The sequence below is a fragment of the Diadema antillarum genome, unplaced genomic scaffold, assembly GCF_040938485.1.
Source record: "Diadema antillarum isolate AM-2024a unplaced genomic scaffold, OU_Dant_1.0 seq00000644_RagTag, whole genome shotgun sequence".
NCBI lineage: Eukaryota > Metazoa > Echinodermata > Echinoidea > Diadematoida > Diadematidae > Diadema > Diadema antillarum.
The window spans coordinates 1,178-25,256 of record NW_027271558.1 but is presented as its reverse complement, the minus strand read 5'-3'; the positions used below and the strand labels follow the sequence as shown (position 1 = coordinate 25,256).

The window sequence follows — 24,079 nt, the reverse complement described above, 5'->3', positions numbered from 1 at the left end:
GACTCAAAAACAAATTGGTTCAGAAGTATTGTGCTCGAGATATATCATTCTGAATGAGTTGTTTTTGAAAGTCTGAAACTTCTCAAGTAGGAAGCGGAAGAAGGATGAAAAGGGGGTGAGGAAGAGGGGGGTGGAGAAGGGGGAAGGGGAAGGGGGGGAAGGGGGGTGGGTAAGAAGAAGGAGAGGGACTGAAGAGGAGTAAGAGGCGTGGTGACCCGGCTCTCTTGGCTTCACAGTAGGGGTCAATCAGAGCTCACCAACCATTCCTCTCTCTCAGTCCCCTCATCCTAAACTTCGTCTTCTTCATTTCATCTGTTTTTCCTCGTCCTGGCCAGGTGAAGAGTGAGCGATTATTTGGTGGGATGCGTAGTCCTCGGCAGTGTGCCAGTGAGAGGGGGGATAAGGGGTCAGGTAAATTACTTTGCCACGGAACGCTTGCTGCAGCGGTTACAGTAATTGACTTTGGAATTTTTTCATTCGCAGATATTTTGCGGATAACAAAGTTTGTGATGACCATTTTGTCCATACTCATATGTCCCTGCAGTCAAGTATTGGCCCAATCAGAAATGAGTGAGGTGACAACAGAGGCAGAGTGTCTCAATATGCTGAGGACAAAAATCAGAAAATAAAGAAAGAAAGCTGCAAACTTGATGTAAATGTGATGCCCAGACTGAGGCATCATCTTAAAGGCATAAAATACTATTTGCAGATGAAATAAAACCCAACATTAGTACTTCAAAATGGTTCTTAAATGTGAGTTACGGATAAAAGGAATCAATGTAAAAATTTGAACAAGTATAATCGATGTTAAGTCTTGTTAAATGTAAAGAAATATGAACAATAGTTGTAATTAAAATGTTTCCAGACTAAACCTTGTACAGTTATGGTTTAATGAGGAAAATAGTGATATCTCCTTATATTTTAGGCTTTATTGCAAACATTTTATATGTTAGGATGTTTTGTGATACAACTGACCTACACATATGCATCAAAAGTGATAGGGCCTATCTTGAACACTTTTTAAATCACTGTTCCCAAAGGTAAACAGGGCCTTTGATACTGATTTTCAATGAATTAAATCCAAAATATAGTTCTCAGAAGGGCTCAAAATTCATCATCCACCATTTTTGGTTTGTTCACGATCACTGAAACATCTAAAAAACTTAACTGGCTGATGCGATTCACCAGGATATTGAGCTGTTTGTGGATTACTTTGAAGTCAAAGGTGTAAAATGATTTTGATCGTAGGACACAATGTCTATTCCTGAAACACTTTTCTCTTTAGTAGTATACTAGTAGTAGGTAGTATGTTACGTGATGATCGTCCATGCCCTTGCAATCTTATCAGCTTCATACCATCCACTTTCTTGCGGAAAATCGATGGATATTTCTGTGGCCAAATTTGTACATTATCGATAATCAACTATCAAAAAAAAAAACAAAAAAAAAAACAGTACTGGTAACAAATATGTAGCGACCACAGTTGGGGTTGCTCTGAAATTGTAGTACTTCTGTCAAACCTTTTCCACTAATATTTTTCATAACTACATCATTGCCTAACTGAAAAGTTATTACAGCATTATCTCACACATTTCCTATGTATCTGTTTTATTCTGAAGCAAAATTCGACAGTTGAGCAGGCATTTGAGAACTATGCTTTCGCTTTAAAGTTTGATTTTGTTACATTCTTTTGTGTGTGCGGGGGGGGGGGGGGGGTAGGTATGGCATGATTTACATTTTTAGTGGCATTTTGTTCAGGGTAAAATATTCACATAATTTGCACGAGTTTAGAGTGTTTTTAAGTTCACCTGTACTGTACCTAAGCATTAATATTTGTGAACTCATGGGACCCTCAGAATGTTTCAGAATCTCTAGATGCAAATTCCTTTTCAATTTTCAGGAAAGTTTAAATTATGTTTTCAATCCTTTTACATTAAAATGAATGTCTCTCTTGTATGAGGCACCATCTTCTTTTCAATGCTGGGTTTGCTTTCTGTTCCTTGACAAACAATATGGATGGATATGTAGTCAAATATCTTATGATATTTTATGCCAAAATGTGTTCATTTCCCAGAAAGACTCACAAAAATTACATTCATACAGTGATCCTTAACCCATTGAGGATGGACTGATTATGCTGTAACATGCATTTCCCGTAGACACCTGTGCCTGAGTATTCTCGGGACCCGTCTTCAACAGGTTAACTTCGAGGATTAGCTTGTAATAAAGTATGGGGCACTTAGTGTCGTCAAAATTGGGGTTTTTTTCCGTTGACAAGTTATAATGTCAATTTTGTCACGAAATAACAAATTTTGGCGATGAAATTGATGTTGTCACTTGTCAATAAACAAAAAACAATTCGTCACGAAATGACAATTTTGCAACGAAATGACAATTTCGGCAAAGAAATTGACGTTGTCACTTGTCAATGAAAAAACAATTTCATGACAAGAGAGACCATTGGACGCTTGGCGCCCCATACTTAACTACTAGCTCATCCGGGAAGTTAGCTTATTTTCAAAATTCAGGATCACCGTCTGAACATGACTAAAGACTTTCCAAGTGAAATTTGCAGGATTTGGTTTGTTCCAACCTGCGAGATAGTCCTCCCATCTCACCCACGCTCCATGCATGCCAGAAAACACACAACCAGCAATACCTCTGACTGGATTATTCTTGATTCTCATGAAGTGCGTTTACATTTGAATTACCATGGTGATATATACCACAGTTATTTCTTGCCACCAGTCTCACAGCCAACCTGAAATGAACTACAATCTCAAATCCTAACTATGTGACTTTTTATTCAACTTCAAGGACAAGTTCACCTTCATAAACATAAGGATTGAGAGAATGTAGCAATATTAGTAGAACACATCAGTGAAAGTTTGAGGAAAATTGGACAATCGATGCAAAAGTTATGAATTCTTAAAACTTTTGTGTTGGAACCGCTGGATGAGGAGACTACAACAGCTTGTGAGTCATATGCGTACAACAGTATAAAGAAAATATAAAAGAAAATTCAACATATTTTCACTTTTTTCGCGTAATAAAAGAGCTCTTGACTTGCCTCTTTCTAAAGGCAGGGGGAATAATATTGCCCATAACATTTGTCGGTAACGAGTCAGGGGAATGTGTACTTTTTTCAAAAGATGGAATTTTGTGAAATTCTCTTTATATTTTCCTTACATTGTTGTACGCAAGTTATTCATACTCTGCAGTAGTCTTCTCATCCAGCGGTTGCTGCACAAAAATTTTAAAAATTCATAACTTTTGAACGGATTGTCTGATTTTCCTCAAACTTTCAATGATGTGTTCTACTAATATTGCTACATTCTCTCAATCCTTATGTTTATAAAGGTGAACTTGTCCTTTAAAACTGATAGAGCAATCAGCAGAAGTCTGCTTAGTTCAGACTAGCTACACCAGTGCATGTCTCCACTTCTTTTCTTTTTTTTTTTGGTCTTTTTTTTGTGCTCATCTCTGACTCTTCACTTTTGTTTATTTAATTTTTTTTCTCTCGTCTGGTTGTTATCCCCCTTCTCTTCTTTTCTCTCCAACCTCTTTCCTACATCTCACCAAACCGATGGCAGCCCGGAGGAGAATCCACTGCTGTTTGTGATTGAGTTTGAAGTGCTGAACGATACGGCCACCACGCGTGTCATCAACTGGCGCATTGACTGCAACCTGGGAGGGGAGGCGAGGGCGTCCCGTTTCGGCACGGACATCACAACCTCGGACAGCTGGATCCAGGCCGTAGTTCCCATCCCAAAGGTCAGAGGTCATCACTGGTTTACTTTCGTTGATTGGTCAAGCAATTTGCTTGACTTTGCATCTCCAAGCTAGAATCATGATTTTTTTTTTTTTTTTGGGGGGGGGGGGGGGAGGGAGAATGGTGAGGGAGTTGCTTTATTTCTATTATTTTGTTAATGACATGATACCATCTTTGATTTTTTTACATCTTTTTAACTGTACATCAGTGTGCTTTTTTTTGTCAGCAAATGAATGCAACCTTGTAAAATTTTAACTTTTTTTTTGTTTTTTTACAACTGAAACTCTTTGATTGTCAGTGGCCAAAAGTTTCTTTTTAATAGTTTCAGGTTTCTTCTTAGAGTGTATGATAGCACTTCCAAGTCTTGAAGAGATGAAGTTATCTGATAACTTCTGGTATGAATAATACACATTGACTATAATATCAGATCTGAATCTATGTGTACAAAGAGTAATGAATGTAAGTTTTGTACATTGGACAGAGAACGCTTGGGTGATTTGGAAATAAAGATAGCTGCCCATAAGGGAGTGAAGATTATAGAAACAGGTATGGACAGCAAAACTGTGGAAAGCAACATAGAGATATTCATTAGAAATAAGAGTTTTCTTTGGCAGTTTCCACGTTCAATATTCAGCATTTTGTATCATCTAGAATAAAATTCCAAATTCTGGGGGGTTGATCCAAGTTAATTTCTTTTCTTTTTTGTGTGTATGTAGGGACGTGGGAAAATGGCAGTTGGCACCTAAACTCATTTTCATTGTTTATTTCGACGTTAGAGGATCTGTGTAGTATTGTTCTGCCAAGTAATAAATTCTTGGAAGAAAAAGAACATAGCGTAGGATGTAACCTTGAAATGCTATGGGAATACTGCTATTAGAAACACATTTTAAGAGGTATGCAGTTGAAACAGTGCATTATTATATTCCTTTCTTTCCTTTTATCTGTATGTCTGGCTTCATTGCAAGATGGCTTCTTTTGTAGAAATTAGTGATGAGATTGTATTAGATAAATTCTATTACAGCCATGGAAGAAAGCATTTACAGCTGGCACATGCCCAATACAAATATCATCAAAAATGCTTTAGCTGTGGCATATCGAGTATGGATGATTTGGTATGATTAAAAAAAAAGGGGGGGGTTTAAAGGGATAGTACAGTATTGGTGGAGATGAGAATTGGGCTTTAAACTTTTTGCGAGATACCAAGAAAACACTTATGATATAGTACAGAGCATACCATTTTAAGAGGAATTCAAAGTTTATTTGATGAAAATCGTGTTTGGAATAAATGAAACATCCAAAAACAAAGTAAAACAAAGCGATCGTTATAAAGTGTGGGCCCCACACTTTATTAGAGTCGCTCTTTTTTGGATATCTCAGCCATTCCAAAACCAATTTTCATCAAACAAACGTTGAATTCCTCAAAGAATTACATGCTCTTTCATATTTCACAAGAGGTTTCTCATTATCTCACCAAAAAATGTTAGAAACCTGAAATTAGGTCTCAACCAAAACTGTACGATCCCTTTAAAGAACATGTTAAAGCTTCTTCTTGTTAAGCTCCTTCTTCTTCATGTTAAAGCTTCTTCTTCTTGCTTCTTCTAGTGGCAGTTCTTCTTTTCTTGTCATCGTCTGCAACTCAAAAATTCTCAGGCTCATATAAAGCTATGGAGTATTGAAATGCATATGTTTTATAGTCCTTTTTCAACATGTCTACTACAAAAAGAAGTTTAAAAATCTCAAAATGTGTTGTCTTACATGTTAATTTCATTATTGATAAACACATGTAAATGCTTTTAGTATTGTTCTTTCGTCTACTTGCACCTGGCATACATACCATGGAGAAAGGCATTCATTATGTTTTGAGTCTTCCCGAACACGACCAATACAAATTTATAATTAAAAAAGGAAGGATAACAAAGATTTTGTTATCAATGTGCATGAAGTTTTCACAGGGAAATCACAGATTAGTTTTATTACTTTGTGCTGAATGAGAAAGATATTTGACTTAAGCCCTTTTTAGCTCACCTGAGCCAAAGGCTCAAGTGAGCTATTGCGATCGCCCTTCGTCCGGCGTCCGTCGTGCGTCGTGCGTCGTGCGTCGTCCGTCGTCCGTCGTCCGTCGTCCGTCGTCCGTCGTGCGTCGTCCGTCGTGCGTCGTGCGTAAACTTTTTACATTTTCATCTTCTTCTTGAAAACCCCAAGACCGATTTTCATCAAACGTGGCAGGTAGCATCCATAGGGGGATAGGAACTCAATTTGTTAAAATGGGCACCATGCCCCACCCAGGGGGCCCCCAGGGGGGCCCAAACCCCCCAAAATTAAGGAATCTGTAAAAATCTTCTTCTCTAGAACCAGAAGTGATAGAGCTATGTTAATACTATGAGTTAGTACATTGATGACTGTAGTTTCAAGTTTGTTCATGGCAGAATCAGGGGTGCCCCCCTTGGGACCCAGGGGAGGGGGTGGGGAAGGGTTCTAATGGGGCCTAAATTGTACATTTTCATCTTCTTCTTGAGAACCCCATGACCCATTTTCACCAAACTTGGCAGGTAGCATCCCTAGGGGGTTAGGAACTCAATTTGTTAAAATGGGCACCATGCCCCACCCAGGGGGCCTCCAGGGGGCCCAAACCCCCCAAAATTAAGGAATCCGCAAAAATCTTCTTCTCTAGGACCAGAAGTGATAGAGCTAAGTTAATACTATGAGTTAGTACATTGATGACTGTAGTTTCAAGTTTGTTCATGGCAGAATCAGGGGTGCCCCCCTTGGGACCCAGGGGAGGGGGTGAGGAGGGGTCCTAATGGGGCCTAAATTGTACATTTTTATCTTCTTCTTGAAAACCCCATGACCCATTTTCACCAAACTTGGCAGGTAGCATCCCTAGGGGGTTAGGATCTCAATTTGTTAAAATGGGCACCATGCCCCACCCAGGGGGCCCCCAGGGGTCCCAAACCCCCCAAATGAAGGAATCTTCATAAATCTTCTCTAGAATCAGAAGTTATAGAGCTAAGTTAATAATATGAGTGAGTACATTAATGACTGTAGTTTCAAGTTTGTTCATAGGAGATCCAGGGGTGCCCCTCTTGGGGGGGGGGGGGGGTGGTTGGAAGGGTCCAAATGGGGGCCCCAATCCCCCCAAATTAAGGAATCTTAAAAAAAATTGGGCCCTTATTGTACATTTTCATCTTCTACTTGAGAATGCCTGGTCAAATTTTGGCAGAGCTGTGAATAATTTAGATTAGATAGATTAGTGACTGCGTGAAAGGTGAACTTGCGATACTCAGGTGAGCGCTAGACCCGCGGGTCTCTTGTTACACTTGTGTTTCTTAACCCCGTACTTTCTCTGACCCAGGACTATCGTTAGTCCCGTACCAATTTTTTCAGCTTTTCACACTCGCCAATAAATCCCGTACTAAGCTCTTGTCCGGGGCTGAGGAGAAAATTGACCTTTTTACTCTCATATTTCTTAGCCCCGTACTTTCCAAACCACATGAGTATTCATGATTACACTGTACACTGTACAAGTACACGCACGCACCTGCAGGACTTGATTATCTCGTTTCTGATTGGTCAGTGGGGGGGGGGGGGGGGGGGGGGGGTCGGACTTCGTCTTTGTCACTTAGCCCCAGATTATTTTGTCGTTCTGTTTACACTCACTTGCTTGGCATCGCAATTGCGGGGTTAGCACCGCAATTGCGGTGCTAACCCTGCTATTTTGCAGGGCCAGATAGTACGGGATTATCGGTGGGGCTAGCCCACTTTCGCAAAAACAAGACAAACAGAAAGTGGGCTGAGGAAAGTCTGGTACCAACGGTGGGGCTAAGGCCCCCCCCCCCCCTTAGCCCCACCGTTGGTACGGGACTAAGCAAAAATGTGCAAGTGTAAAAAGCCCTTATAAGTCCGGGGCTCTGAGTGTATACCAGCATTATGCACAGGTGCTATTTTGTCCAAATAGTTTTTTCCAAAAACTGATGCAGTCTTATGCAGTTCAGTTTTTATTGGTATCATGATTCATGCATGGACCACCATGTGTGGGAGCATGGTGCCAACCATGCAGAAAGCGTTTGCACTAAAGTCAAAGCAGATGTAGGTTTGAATCTTTTCTGCTGTTTGTTGGCAACCCCTGCAGATTTTCTTTTATTTTGTCAATGGGAGGGTTGCCAGAAAGATGGTTAGATATCTTCCTTTTAAGATATAAATGTCAACAGCAATCTTGTGCACAGGTGTGACAAGCTCAAGTTTCAGGTGATATGAATGTTTCATGTACGCTCCATGTGGCTCTGTCGACTTTAACAGAATGCACAAGAATACCTTAACATTGTTTTAGGCTGTGACAAAAATGGACTGTCTATCCGAGTTAAATTCTAAAATTTTGTAATAGGTCAAGTAGGTTCTTCATTCTCCGTCAAAGATATGCAGACTTGTGTTTCTTCTGTAAGTATAGCCATTGCTCACAGAGCTTCTGAATTTTGCAAGAAATTAAGGCTGAATATAAAATATGGCCTGTCTGGACCTGGTATTTTTGTTTAAATCAAATTCTTTCCTGGGTTCACTCAAGATATGATTTGTTGTTGTTGCTGTTGTTGTTGTTGTTGTTATTGTTGTTGTTGTTTAAATGTCAGTATCAAATGTCGCCATCTAGTGAAAAGTATGGTTTTGTTGGCATGACATGACTTATGAGATGCCTTCTGTAAAGATTTGACATTTTTCTGTCTTCATTCCCATGACAGGAGACAAGTATGACCAACACTGCCATCCTGACGGGTCGGGAGGTCAGCATCCCCCTGGCTGTAGGGGTCGTGACCCACGTGGGTGATGTCATGGATGCTACAGGTCATGCCAGATGTCACAGTGTGGACACTGAAGTCTTGAAGGTACCGCCATCTTTTTCTCATCTCACGGGATTCGTCGAACAACACTCCTCACATAGGGTGGTTCAAGGGGTGACTCGATATTTGCTCCTGCGACAAGTGCTCCAGATTGACTTTCTCAAAGGACTTAGGGTTAGGGTTTGGGTTGTGATATGGTTTTAGATTTAGTTTGATATGAAGATTGGGATTAGGGTTAGGGTTATGCTTGTGGGTAGAATTTACAGTGTATGTTTGGCTTAGCATGCAGATATTTTATAGGAGCTGTTGTCACCTGAGCAAATGTCATGGAAATGATTTAAGGACTATCTCCATTGATCCGTTGTTCCCCAGCCAGTAACACAACTAGTGCAGAGGTGCTTATGCATCCTCTCTACAGGTCAATAAATCCAGTCGCAGTTTATTTTTGGTGTGTTTTTTTTATATATCACCTTTGATAATTAACCAAGAAATGAAAGGTTCGAGATGAGCACAGTAAGTCAAGTCAGGTGTATCAAGGAACTATGTGTATATAATGCACATTCATGTCGACTTATGCTGATTCATGATACCCTCAAAATCACGTGTATGACCAAATGAATATCTAAATTCATGCCTTGTATCTTGTAATAATGTTTCTTATATCGTTCTTCAGATTGTTTGCATACACCCACAAAAATTCTTCCAAACAAAGATTCTGCCAGTGACACTATCCGTCAATCATTGCTAAAGTACTAATAATATGATTAACAAAAGACATTGGAATGCACCTTTTTCTAGACTGAGCATAAATTGCATGTTTCCATGTTACAAATACGATTAACAAAAGAAACTGCAGGGAAATATGCAAGGTGTGTTTAGTCTAGGGAAAGGTGCATTCCAATGTCTTTTGTAAATCTTACGAGTACTTTAGTACTTTAGTTCAGAGTATACTCGTGCAGGTGTCTATGGGAAATGTGTGTTGTAGCAAAATCAGTCCACCCTCAATGGGTTAAAGGACAAGTTCACCTTCATAAACATAAGGATTGAGAGAATGTAGCAATATTAGTAGAACACATCATTGAAAGTTTGAGGAAAATCAGACAATCCGTTCAAAAGTTATGAATTTTTGAAGTTTTTGTGCAGTACCCGCTGGATGAGAAGACTACTGCAGCGTATGAATAACTTAGATGTCACATGCGTACAACAATATAAGGAAAATATAAAGAGAATTTCACAAAATTCCATCTTTTGAAAAAAGTACAAATTCCCCTGACTCGTTACCGATAAATGTTATGGGTAATATTATTCCCCCTGCCTTTAGAAAGAGGCAAGTGAATTGCTCTTTTATTATGCGAAAAAAGTGAAAATATGTTGAATTTTCTTTTATATTTTCTTTATACTGTTGTACGCATATGACTCACAAGCTGTAGTAGTCTCCTCATCCAGCGGTTCCAACACAAAAATTTAAAAAATTCATAACTTTTGCATTGATTGTCCAATTTTCCTCAAACTTTCACTGATGTGTTCTACTAATATTGTTGCATTTTCTCAATCCTTATGTTTATGAAGGTGAACTTGTCCTTTAAGTCAGGTAATAACTGAATAAAAATTCAATTAAAGCTATATTCCAGAAATGATTCACCACACGCTCTTGTACGACATATCTTTGTTGATGTATAAAGGTGAGACGCAGTTGCAGTAGTGTCTACCTGGACGGTTCGGAGACGTTGGGGTCAGAGAAAGTGGACATCCAGGTCAGTCTACAGGGTCACACTGCAACGACCTCTTTCAGCGTGTGGGTCCCAGAACTCCCGCTGAGGGTGGCTCTCTCCGACACCAAGCTGAGCGCCATCAGGGGCTGGAAAGTGTCAGCGGGTCGACAAGACGAGTGAGTCATAAACCCATCATGATTGGCTTGCACAGTGCAAACTGGTTTAGATACAAACTAATGGTTTGATTTAAAGGGGTTTAGATACAAACCAATGGTTAAGATCTAAAGGGGAAGATACAAACCAATGGTTAAGATTTAAAGAGTGAGTCATGAACCCATCATGATTGGCTTGCACAGTGCAAACTGGTTTAGATACAAACCAATGGTTAAGATCTAAAGGGGAAGATACAAACCAATGGTTAAGATTTAAAAAGTGAGTCATGAACCCATCATGATTGGCTTGCACAGTGGAAACTGGTTTAGATACAAACCAATGGTTTGATTTAAAGGGGTTTAGATACATATCAATGGTTTGATTTAAAGGGGGTTAGATACAAACCAATGGTTTAGATTTTGAGGGGAATGATACCTGAATATATACATAAGTGGATTGAGTGAATGTAGCAATATTAGGAGAATTCATCAGTAAAGTTTGAGGAAAATTGGCAAAAATGCAGACAAAAGTCATGAATTTTGACAGTTTTGGTGCCAATGAGAAGACTACAACAGTTTGTGATGTCAGTGCATTACAGCAGTCAAAAAAAGAAGAGAGAAAATATTTTGAATTTAACATTTTTATTTTTCCAGCATAAGGAAAGATCACTTGACTTGCCTCTTTCAGAACATACAATTTTTTAATACCCTTAACATATGTAAAGCAACAAGTCAAGAGAATGAGTACAATACATAAAAAACTAAATTTTGTGGATTTCTCTGTAACTTTCTTTTTATCATTGTCCTGCAGTGATGTCACAAATCGATGTAGTCTTCTCATCCACCTATGGCTGCATCGAAACTTAAAAATTCATAAATTTTGAAAGGATTGTCAGATTTTCCTCAAACTTCATTGATGTATTCTTCTAAGATTGCTAAATTCATTCAATCCACATCAGGTATTGGATATCATTCCAACTTAACTGCCTTCTTTGACATAACCGCAGTTGGCATTAGACTAGTTTGCAGTTAGCACTGGTTCAAGTGACCCTGAATTTTAAACCATCAAAACAAAACAGTTGCCAAGCTAGATATCACCCACTTTATTACATAATCCAGCTTGCTTTTTATGTTAGCAAGCTGCTTTGAATATTTGGAAATCTTTTTTTTTTACTTCACCATAAGGATATCATTCAGCTACTATACTCTGTTTCTCATTGTGTTGTTTACCACATTTAAAATGATCTTTATGTGCTCCTGCTCAACATGTAATTCTGAACTGGCGTATAGCTGGCAAAAAAAGTAGGCAGTTTGAATAAATATGTCAAGTTAAACAGAGTCTGTGCTATGGAGACTACATACCACTGTATTAATTTGTGCCATCTGTCAGAGAACAAACCACTGTTAACCCTTTGAAAATCACTGCTACCATGTGTCATAGACATTACAGAGAACCGAGTTGCCAGTGGCGTTGGCAGGGCTCTGATTTTAGTCTTGGCTGGTAGCTGAACATAAAACAAAGCTGCCATGCTTCAAGGGTTTAGCTCTTTGAAGAGACCACGTTCTTCATCAACAGCATGCTGAGAAGCAACATTGTGGCCTTGAATATGTTCCTTCAACCATGTCAAGGAACATGGCTGTTTGAATGCTGGAAAAAATATCATAAACATTCAAGTTCTGCAACTCATTTGTACTTCTATTTTCTCTCTTTCCTTCCCACTCTTTATTTGTTACTCTCAGGGAGAAATATGTGCATAAGTATCATCAGTTTAAATTTGTTTGTTTGTTTGTTTGTTTGTTTGTTATTTGACCAAGGGACAATAATTACCTGGATTTGATTTCAGGATTTGATTGCCAAAATGTTCTTTGTACCTTTATTGGAACAACAAAACCTTTTATCTCAAAAATGCCAAATGTTCAGTAGAGTGAAAAACACATGGTGGCCAAAGCACTATAACAAATGGGATTGCATTTCCTTTGACATGCTGTGGTGGCTTCATTTTGGGGGTAAGACAGCAAGGCTTTGGACATGACACCACTTTAATAAGTGATTATCTGACCATTAATCCAACAACAAAAAAATTACTCTCACCATAATTTGAAATACAAGGTCTTGTCTCACTAGCGACAAAATGGTCCTCAGATACTGATGATGGTAAGCGTGGATGATTGCTAGCTGGCCCCATGAAAGATTGATCAATAGGATTTCAGCTTTACTCCTGCTATAAAGTTTATTTGATGAAAATCGCTTTTGGAATGGCTGAGACATTGAAAAACAAAGTAAAACAAAGCTATCATAATAAAAGGTGGGTCCCACCTTTTATTATGAATGCTCTGTTTTGGATATCTCAGCCATTTCAAAACCAATTTTCATCAAATAAATGTTGAATTCCTCTTAGAATTACATGCTCTTTCATATTTCATTAGTGGTTTCTCATTATCTCACCAAAAGAATAATAGAAACCTGACATTTGGTCTCAACCAAAGCAATACAATCCCTTTATCTCTTTACAGTTTGCTCCTAATAGAAGCTGTGGCTTAGTGGTAAGACCACTACTAACTATCAATCAGTAGGTCCGTGGTTCAAATCCCCTGGCAGCAGCGGATTCTGCCCCTAGGCAGGGCACTTTGTCCTCATTTCCTAGTCCTCCAGAGAGAATGTCAGACTCATGAAATCAGATGTTGTTTATTTAGGGAATAGTCTCAGTTCAAGACTGTTCCAATGTGTTAATTTAAGAGATGTAATGTACTTGAAACTAGGCTAGAGGGTGAGATGTCTAAATGGTTGCCACGTTTGTTTTCTCTTTGTGATGCAGTGGCATTCCGGAGCCGGATCAGATGCTAAATGGAGGTGGAGACTCCAAGAAGACAAAGTGTCGACTCAAGTATCAACAGTCAAAGGTCAAGGTCTACACCAGATTCTACGCCCCGCACGCAAACTCCAGTAAGTGTCAGGAAATCCATCGGTGTATTTATTTTGTATTATGTGAAGCTGTGGGCTGGATATTTGTGTTCATGTTGCACATTCTGCTGAATGCTACCTCAAATGGAGTTGCTTTTCAAAGATCAAGCTTACAGGGAAATGTTATGCAGACATAGCCCCCCCCCCCCCCCACCCCACCACCACCACCACCCAGGGGAAATCTGTCTGGGACCCATAAATGAAGAAAACTGGAAATCTGTGGCAAGATAAACTTGTTGAAGCTGCTCCGGAGAAAAGGGAATAAGCTTTAGGTCCATCTGTGTTGGATTTTAAACATATGAAATGACAAGAAAGTTACTAGTGCACATCCATGGCTGCTGTGGTGTTGTTATTGCAGCAGAAATGTGGTAGAAAAGCAACTGTCCAAATGCAGTTCTCTCAGAATGTAACCATACATCCAAACATACTTCTGGAACTGATAGACCTGCCAATATGAAGCGTAAAATTTGAAACTTTTCTGGAAGGCCATCACTGTCAAGACTTTTGCCACTTATTTGTGTATACGTGTGCAAGTTGTCACTGGAGATAACTTGTTTGTTGATGATGAAATGCAGTGCACTCCCATTATAGCGAACACGGTTATTACAAAATTCCGGTTACAACAAAGTAAAAATTCATGCTACAGCATTATCCACTCTATGTCTTTTATTGCCAACTTGTTATGATGAAATTTCAATATAACGAAAGAAAACTGCCAGTCCCGAGGATTTTGTCATAACTGGAGTCAACTGTATATATTTTTGAAATTTACAGAAAGTATTATTTTCTTTAACATACTTAATTATTAGTATAAAACGTTTTTATATGGCCTTAAACACCATCACTTTCGTGGGATGATTAACTTTTGTAGCGTTATCATCTGTTTTGGATTGGATGGGAACAAATCGTTAATCTGTTCATGTGGTAACCAAAACCTATCTACAAGCTGAAATATTGGACCTTGCATTACTTCTGTTTAAAACGGTTGTGAAACATTGAAGAAAATGTCATGAAGAATAACATTCATGTTCACTGCTTTTTCTTGTTTGCTGCAGTGTCAAGACCTGACGGCAAGAGGATCTACCTATTTGGAGAGAACTTGGAACAGTCCGTCACTCATTTAGTCAAGGACCAAATCACAGTACTGGATCGTACCATCGCCCAAGTAGAGGGGACCAATATCCTTGCCAGGATGCCTGGGAATACCAAAATACAGGTTTGTTTTTCTGAAGCAATGTGATAGCCAGTTTGTACATTACATAAACAAATAGCGTTTTACCAGCAGGACAATCTATGCTTGGCAAGTCCAGCTGTAAGAGCATTTCTACAGACCATTTGAATGATAATTATTTTAATTCCATTATATTGGAGAAAATGTAAAGTTCTGTTTGTTATTTTAAGGAGGGAGAGCCAGGAGTGAACAAAACTTTTCTCAAAACATTGTTGAATGCTGTGTGCCATGGGACTGGTCACTCTTGGCACGTATATTGGTACATTAGATAGAGTATTCTTTAAAATCTCTTCTTATTTTGCTTCTTCTGCAGTAATTGATTATATGGCTATTTTGTTTGTCCAAATATTAGTATGCTAAACTTCATGACTTTTTTACATTTCTGTCTGAATTCTTTCCAAGCATTCACAGATATGTGTCAAAGACATCTTTGATGAAAATTCTAAATAAGGTTTCCAAAAAATTGATGGTGAGCTAGGAGAATGTGCCCCTGTGAAATATCTATATTTCACAGTTGAAGTGAAATGAGCTGAACAGAACAGTGACAATATGAAGAAACTAGTGCAAAGCTGTAGAAAGCTTGGAAGGCTTGAATACCAGGAAATCTTCTTTCTATCTTCACACTCCTGATGCCCGTTCTTGCATGCTGTAGTTCAAGGGTATCCTCAGCTAGAAGACTGGTCTTTGAGAGTGGTGCTCTGGAAGAGAGCAAAAAAAAAAAAAAAAAACTTGGTTTAAAGGGTGTGTACAGTTCTGGTTGAGGTGAGGATTTAGCTTTTAACGTTTTGCGAGATATTCAGAAACCACTCTATGAAATGTCAAAGAGCATGCAATTCCAAGGGGTATCAAAAGTTTATTTGATGAAAATCGGTTTTAAAATGGCTGAGATGTCCAAAAATAATGTGAAACAAAGAGATCCTAATAAAAGGCGTGGCCTGTTACCTTTTATTATTATCACTTTTTTTGATATCTCAGCCATTTGAAAACCAATTTTCATCAAATAAACGTTGAATCCTTTTTAGAATTACACGCTCTTTCATATTTCATAAGAGGTTTCTCATTATCTCACTTAGGAATGTTCAAAACCTGAATCCCCACCTCAACCAGTACTGTACACAGTCCCTTTAAAATGAGGCTAGAAATCTTTTATTAATCCTTTCTGTACCAGTGCATCAAATGCATCAAATGCCAACAAATTTCACACACAAATCTGTGGACAGGTAATATAATGTGGCATACAAGGGTTAAGATCTATGAAGTGTGGACAGACATTGCTTAACCAATGATAACAGAAGAACAATCATCCAAGTTGAACTTTGAGAAAACTGTATTTGATCTGTAGCGAGTATTAAGTCAAATGGGATTTTTCTTCCCTACAGATTTTGCACCCCAGGAGCAGAGATATCCTGGGTGAGAGTGGACTCTTGGTGGCAGCAGACAAGGTCAACGTAGCTACCTACATGGATGTCACACTGGTCTCGGGCATGGCCCTCAGTGTCAGTGACATCACAGGTCAGGGGTCAAGAGTCAAGCTTGCCAGTGTCACAGCCCTGAGTGACCTCTTTGTGGAACATCAGGTACGTCTGTGACTCTGTGTGTAATTCCACAAAACAGATGATTACATTGAAAGTGGGTAATTGTAGAGTAGTTTAGTATTAATTGTGATGTGGATCCTAATCAAATGATTGGCTGGGAGCTATCACATGACCAGTCGTATTATTTTTCCTAAAGCCCCAAATGTACTTTTCTCCGGGCATTAGTATACTAATGACCAGTACTAGCGGCTGCTCCTGTGCACTCAACTACTGCCTTGGCATTATGTATGCTTCGCAAGTGTTTGTGGATGCAGTTCAGTTAGCTTTTAGCTGGACTGGGAATCTTGCGAAAATGGCTGCCGCTTTATTCAAATCATGTTGCCTAAATTTTATAAAACATATAATGCACATTACTTACTTGGGCATTTAGTAAAATTATCCCCCCTGTGTGGAACAGTCCAAAACACCGTCAGCTTTGTCTTATATGTTTTGGACTGTCCCAAAGTAACTATCTGGTGGATAATTCTTACTGATGCCCCTGTGTCGTGTGCATTACGGTGGACTCCCGTCATAACGAAGTCCTTGGGACCGGCAGTTTTCTTTCGTTTATTGAAATTTCATTTTAACTGAACAAATAAACAATAAAAAACATAGAGCCTATAATTTTGCGTCCTGGATTTTTATTTCATTGTAACTGGAATTTTGTTATAACCGTGTACATTTTAACGGTAGTGCACTGTATCTGCATAATACCGGTATCCTACTCAGTACCCATGATACAATCATTCATGCTTTCATCTTATCACCCACAGGAGGCCTTCCTCAGTGCAGTCATATTCTTTGACGATGGCTCAAGTCTCGCTCTCCAAGATATCAGCACCAATGATTACACCATTGCCATAACAACACTGGATCCCAGCATCATCCTAGATAGTCCAGATTCTCTGCAGGTGAGCATAGTCAAATTTACTAAAAGCAAAAAAGTTGAAAGGCCATGTAATCATTGTTTGTGCATGGAAAAAGAGATTATCATATAGAAAGTTTGCTATGCCTGGATTTTAAAACTAATGAAATGCAAAGAAACTTTGGACATTCTCAGAAAAAAAAACTTTGTTAGAACGAGAATCTATTCTATCAGTGTTAACGAGAGTCAAGTGTAATAACGATTAATATATGAGAAGTAAGTGAAATAACCGGTATAACAAAACTTGAAGCAACTCTCTGCTGCATTCATCCAACAGGCGTACCCCGGAGTTATTGCTATGGGTCAAGGGTCAACCACCATCACGCTGGAAGTGGAACTGCCAGAGCCGTGCATGAAGAGACGGGGCAGCACCATCACCCGCGGCATCATCCCCATCAACGTCACCCTCAACAACCCCAAGTATGCCGGTCTGGTTGGCTCTGAGGGCGAGTCACCTCCGCAGGGTTCCGACAGCCTTTGGAGGAGTCTAACCAAGGTGCACGGTGCAGTGGATTATGGGATTGTTAGGACCAACTTCGAGTTGCAAGATGACGCCAACGTGAAGAAGGGATCCAGCGTCATCTCCTCTATCCCCATTGATATCGACTTCAATCGGGTCTACCACGGGCCACAAAATGAAAACAGGGAAGAGAATGGTGCGGACGGTACAGTTGGACCGGGAGATGGTGACGACACGAATGATTACAGCAATGATGCGGAACGCATGTCTGGTATCGAGATTGGGATGTATGTACTGCTGGGTGTGTTCTCTCTAGCCATACTGGCATTCATGGTGAATTGTGTCATGTTCATGGCGCGCTATCGTCGATCCAAGAGAATACCAAAGACCCACCAGGGGCCAGCCACGTACCCCCAGAACTGGGTGCTGTTTGGTATGCATGAGGAGCATCCACGCATCTCGGCCGAACCGTCGGAGAACATCCCTCTTAGGCACAAGGATGAGGAGGAGGGGAGTAGTCGCGACGAGGCCATCGGCACCGAGAGTGAAGTGAGCGTGGAGAGACACTGCCTAGGAGAGTGTCGCAGGCTACGTGAGGGCGCCCTACAGGAGACGATGCTGTCTCAGTCAGCGGAGCATCACCCTAGCAACCAAGACTCTCAGGAACCAGATTGTGGTGTGGTGTTGGACTGTGATGACAACGAAGATGATTCATTACCTGACCTTGAGCGGGACTGCCAAATAGCGGACAATTCATGCAACGATGAATCACATACCAAGAAAACTAGCATTAACCATTCACCGAGGCTGGAACCAGTGTCATCCAATGATATTGGCAGTCAGTCTTCGTTGAATGCACCAACAGTGTCAAACACTAACCAGTCTAACAATTCTTGCGATGTCCGGATAACTTTAAACCCCTCGGATGAAAGCTTGCATCTGAAATCAGGATTTGAGGGAATGGAGTATAATCAGATTGTGAACTATTTAGACAGCCTGAAGGAGAGCTGTACATAGCAGCGGTAGGACAGGTGGTCACTGGACAGAGTGCATGCGGTGTTTGTGTCAGGCGGACTCGTGGTAGCCTTCAAAATATCTACAGCACTCTTCTACTTGCCATGGAAAATTCTCCAGCCAGAGTTTTTGTCCAGTGTGTGCAGACACTGTGCGATGATGTTTGGAGTGTACTGCTATGTTTCTTTCAGCCAAACAGAAATAGTTACGCAAAATACTGACCAACATCCAATCACTGACGAACCAATCTCAACCTTGTCTGTTGATTATCTCTGTCAGATATGGTTGGTGTCTTTTAGCTTACAATATATTGCTGCTAGGGCGACAAGACCTCATATCTACAAAATGTAAAATGTTCAAGAGAGCAAAAAACAAAACAAAAAAACATGGCCACCAAAGCACTATATCAAATGGGATAACCTTTCCTTTGGTATGCCATGGTGGCTTCATTTTTTGGGGTAAAACAGCTAGGATTTAGACAGGACATCACTTAAATGATTATCTGACAATTAATCCAAAAAGGTCATTTTCACCAAAATTTGAGATACAAGGACTTGTCACCCCAGCAACAATATGTGGGTGTTGAAAAGCTTGTGTTGACGATATACAAGCCACAGATTATATTTGATGAAAACTGCGCTAGTCGTTGCTCATACTTTAAGGAGATATTATCTTGCGCAGTATGTGTTGTTTGTGTGTGTGTGTGTGTGTGTGTATGTGTGTGAGAGAGAGTGAGAGAGGAGATGGTGATAGAGCAATGCATGCATTGCAGATATTTAATGTGAACACAATATTAATGTACATATGAATATACAGAAAACATTTCTTTTCTAACTTGAATATATGTCTATGCCACCGTGAGTCAGTAAGGGGAAATGTGCCCAAATTGACCAAAATCTCCCACTAAAAATGTGTGTTTTTCTGTTTTGTTTGAAATTTGAAAGTTATGTGTATATGTTTCATACGGCACGCAGTGCATTTGTTTTCGTCGCATATCTTTGTTCCTGGCATACAAGTAAGAAAGATTCTTCAAGAATATGCTAAACTCACGTGGAACGGTGTAATGTACCTACAAAATTATCTACAATGAAATTCTTTTTTCAATAATCATGATTTTAGTGCCTCCTTGAGTGAGACCAGCTGATGAAAATTAGCTACAGTGTAGTCTCTGTGAGTTGGGTCATGCGATATTATGTTCTAGGCTATGCAAAAGTTGTAAGGCTATATTTTGATAGTGTGCTATTTTTTATTTAAGTGGAGGCAGTATATACTGTACTTGAGAACAGGACCTTCTAATTTTTTGTTTCATTTTTCAGCATTTCACCCGTTGAGGACGAGTCCCAAGTATACTTGAGAAAGTGTCTATGGGGAATTCGTGTTGGAGCGAAATCAGCCCATCCTCAACAGGTTAAGATCTAATGTTAGCCTATTAAATGCATTAATGCAGGTATAATGTGATAGGAAATAAAGGGAATGAAGCCAATGGAAAGCAGAAAGAAATATTTCTATCCTTAGACAGAGTAGAATGATATGAATGCTCATCCATTCCCAATCCTGAAACAGTGTGTGCTATGTCTTCAAAGAATAATGTGTTGCTTTTTTTTTTTTAATATGAGAACAGATTGTAATAGTGCACTAATTGTAGACATTGACCGATGTCTACCATGATGAAAAGCTGATAGGACATAGGAAAAAGAGAATTCTACCTATCATATATAAATGTAAACATTTTACCACTTGCAGTTGGGTTCGTACACTGGCTGTACGCTACATGCAAATGAATGAGGTGATCGTACACACCTATGTGCAACACACAGAGGTCCAGTGGGGTCACTTCTGCTGTTTACTTGTCCCCTCCCGGTAATGCCAAGTTACTGTGTAGCAGGCACAGGCAGAACCTAGATGCAGTAATCGGTATAATTTTCCCCTTTTTTATCATGACTGAAACATTGTTACTTCACAATAGAAATACAATTTCAGAGCTTGCAGTTGATATTTCTTTTCAAGACATGCAACAATTGCTGTGAAAATCTACAGAACTATAATAGTGTGAGATAGAGATAGTGCTTGGTGCTTTTCATATATGACCAAATAGAGCTCACGCTTTGCACCTGCACAACACTGTCAACACATTATCATGGAAATTCAATAGTGCTGCTGACGTTTGAATTTTTGACAGTTATATGGGATAGGGAGAATTTGCCCAGAGCACGAGGTGATATATAAGTTTGTCATCATGCTATTGTTAAAAAATCTTGCAATAAGGGCTTGCTTCAATGAAAATTCAGCAGTGTTTCAAACATTCTGTAACTACTGAGTGTGACTAAAAAAAAGTAGCCACTGCTTTAGTAGAGTAGCAAGAAGAAATTCCAAAGTTTGTCTAACTTTGCTATTCTAGTTGTTATCGTTGATAGTTGCTTTTATTGATGTCCAGAAGGATAAGAAAGACCAAATAATCACGCACAAACTATTTCTATTTACGATTAATTAAAGGACAAGTTCACCTTCATAAACATAAGGATTGAGAGAATGTAGCAATATTAGTAGAACACATCATTGAAAGTTTGAGGAAAATCAGACAATCCGTTCAAAAGTTATGAATTTTTGAAGTTTTTGTGCAGTACCCGCTGGATGAGAAGACTACTGCAGTGTATGAATAACTTAGATGTCACATGCGTACAACAATATAAGGAAAATATAAAGAGAATTTCACAAAATTCCATCTTTTGAAAAAAGTACACATTCCCCTGACTCGTTACCGATAAATGTTGTGGGTAATATTATTCCCCCTGCCTTTAGAAAGAGGCAAGTCAATTGCTCTTTTATTATGCGAAAAAAGTGAAAATATGTTGAATTTTCTTTTATATTTTCTTTATACTGTTGTACGCATATGACTCACAAGCTGTAGTAGTCTCCTCATCCAGCGGTTCCAACACAAAAATTAAAAAAATTCATAACTTTTGCATCGATTGTCCAATTTTCCTCAAACTTTCACTGATGTGTTCTACTAATATTGTTGCATTTTCTCAATCCTTATGTTTATGAAGGTGAACTTGTCCTTTAAGTCCAAATGTATCATAGTGTCTTTAGTATGGGATTATGTTGCATGTAATATTGCGGAGTAAAATCTTGTTGGCAAAGACCTGAAACAATACATGTATCTACAAAATGTTATAACAATGCTGCCTTTTGTTGTGCCTCAAAGAAGTCAAATAGGGCAACCACATTGTGACTCATTAACATCTCAAATGTGCAGATACTGTGATTTATATGAATGTAAGGCAGCCTGAGAAAGTGGGAATGTGTATGCCACATTCCAGAAAGTATTGATATGATAGATTAGAAAATAAAAATGAAAACTTGATATCTACTGCTCATAAACATTTTTTTGATATGTGGAGCAACTCAACTTCTCCCTGTCATTGACATTTGCCAAAATGTATGTAGCAGTAAAATGAGATGCATGCCAAAAATCATGTTTGAATACAGATAGATTTGAATAATAAATGCATTTAATACCACTCAACCCCCCCCCCCAAAAAAAAGAAGAAAAACACACTCCGACAGACAACAACAACAACAACAAAAATGCTTCATTACAGCTTACAAAACTTTATATTGCTTTGTTTAAATGTGACTGGAAATGAGTTTGCAAATGCAGTACGATTTTTGCCATTCTTTTTATGATGTGAATTTCATGTACTTGTGAGTATGTAATTCACTTGTTGATATGACTTTGTTTCTCAGTGTAAGTATTCACAAACTTGACCATTTTCTTTCTAAAAGAAGTCTGAGAAATGTGAAACTTTATCCTTTATTTCTACATGAATTTTCTGTACAGAATTATTGTATTGTGTACCTGAAACATATTTGCCAACCAAACTTTATATATGAAGAATATAAATATGAATATTTCGCCATATGTATTTCTCCATTGGGAGTGAATAACGGAATTGAAATATAAACGTGGAAAAAATCATAACTTCTTTCTTTTGATGCTTCTTAATGACTGTTTTATCTCTGAATCAAATTGAAAAAAATTGCTGCAAGTGATAACATCCATGAAGGGAGAGGAGATGACAAAAATGGAATGATAGATAGATAGTTGGACAGACATAGAGAGAGAGAGAGGGAAGGGAATAGAATTGATGGAAGCACTATAATTTGTATATACATATATATATATATCTATATCAATATGTATGTGTATATATATATATATATATATATATATATATATATATAGTCAGCTGAGAACCAGAAAGGTGCTATCGCATTCTAAGATTTTGTGGCATAAATTCAAACAAAACAATCAATTCTCATGCAATCATAAACGTTTATCAAATCAAATTGTATAGGGTAAAAGAGTGCCCTTGTGGTTTTGATCTTCAATATTTTACTTGAACCAGAAGAAATTAAAATTAACACCATAGAGGGGATATAAGATAACTCAATACCCCCCCCCCCAAAAAAAAGAAAAAACAACAACAGCAGCAACAACAACAACTTTGATAAAGGCCTCTGGTTCTCAGCCAACTATATATATATGTATATATATATATATATATATATATATATATATATATATATATATATATATATATAAGTAACAAAACTGCAACAAAGTTCATGCTGTATCAACACTTGAGAAAGGGCGGCGAGACGCTCGAAAATTTGTGTGAAGAAATAAACCGTTGGTGAATACAGCATGAACTTTGTTGCAGTTTTGTTACTTATCTTTTTATCTTGCCAACACGTGGACTACGTCATCAACATATGTATATATATATATATATATATATATATATATATATATATATAAACTCGTGCTCTTTTCCCCAAAAAGGAAGAACAGTAAGAGGAATATTAATTCCAAGCAATGCATCATATTCTCCATCGTTACGTCATATCTGATGACTTTAAACAATGCCCCAAATGGGTCCTTTTTTGCATTAATTGAATTCATCCCGCAAAATACTGAATAGTAATCCCAAATACATGTACATGAATGCCGTAATTTAAATCTTTAAATATCTTCTCGTCAGCCGTTTTTTATATCTTCAATAGGAACCCCAAACAATTCGTATTTGTATTCACGAAATGTCTATCAAGATCGAATTCGAATTCATTAGCTGGAGACCCTGGAGATCTGCACTTTCGTCCTGTTAATTGCGATTTTATTAATCCGTACTTTTTCACAATAATAAAACAAAGCGTTCCACAAAATAATGACACTGATTTGTTAAAAAACTAATCAGTCGTTTTTTGTTTTTGTTTTGCTTCTTTGCTTGTTTGTTTGTATTCGAGGTGAATTGATAGCCAATATTACGAGATAAATCGTCTCAAACTCTGAAAAACGCGCACCGATCCGATAAACCGATAACCGCCTGAAGAACTTCTTCGGGTCACTACTGTTGAGGGCGTATTGCAGTCATTGGTAGCACTCAC

At 38.6% G+C, this 24,079-nt stretch overlaps 1 protein-coding gene across 2 annotated transcripts in view; it reads left to right on the top strand.

Annotated features, from left to right (window-relative positions):
* LOC139736405 (transmembrane protein 132D-like) overlaps window positions 1-19,365 on the top strand; it is a 78,565-nt gene extending 59,200 nt beyond the window's left edge. For both annotated transcript variants that reach the window (XM_071647156.1, XM_071647157.1), the window contains exons 4-11: window positions 3,594-3,774; window positions 8,503-8,646; window positions 10,284-10,489; window positions 13,282-13,409; window positions 14,483-14,643; window positions 16,038-16,235; window positions 17,006-17,143; window positions 17,435-19,365. In XM_071647156.1, coding sequence (XP_071503257.1) covers window positions 3,594-3,774; window positions 8,503-8,646; window positions 10,284-10,489; window positions 13,282-13,409; window positions 14,483-14,643; window positions 16,038-16,235; window positions 17,006-17,143; window positions 17,435-18,634 — 2,356 coding nt within the window. In that variant the 3' untranslated portion in view covers window positions 18,635-19,365. The remainder of the gene's footprint in view (window positions 1-3,593; window positions 3,775-8,502; window positions 8,647-10,283; window positions 10,490-13,281; window positions 13,410-14,482; window positions 14,644-16,037; window positions 16,236-17,005; window positions 17,144-17,434) is intronic.
* The last annotated feature ends 4,714 nt before the right edge of the window (window positions 19,366-24,079 follow it).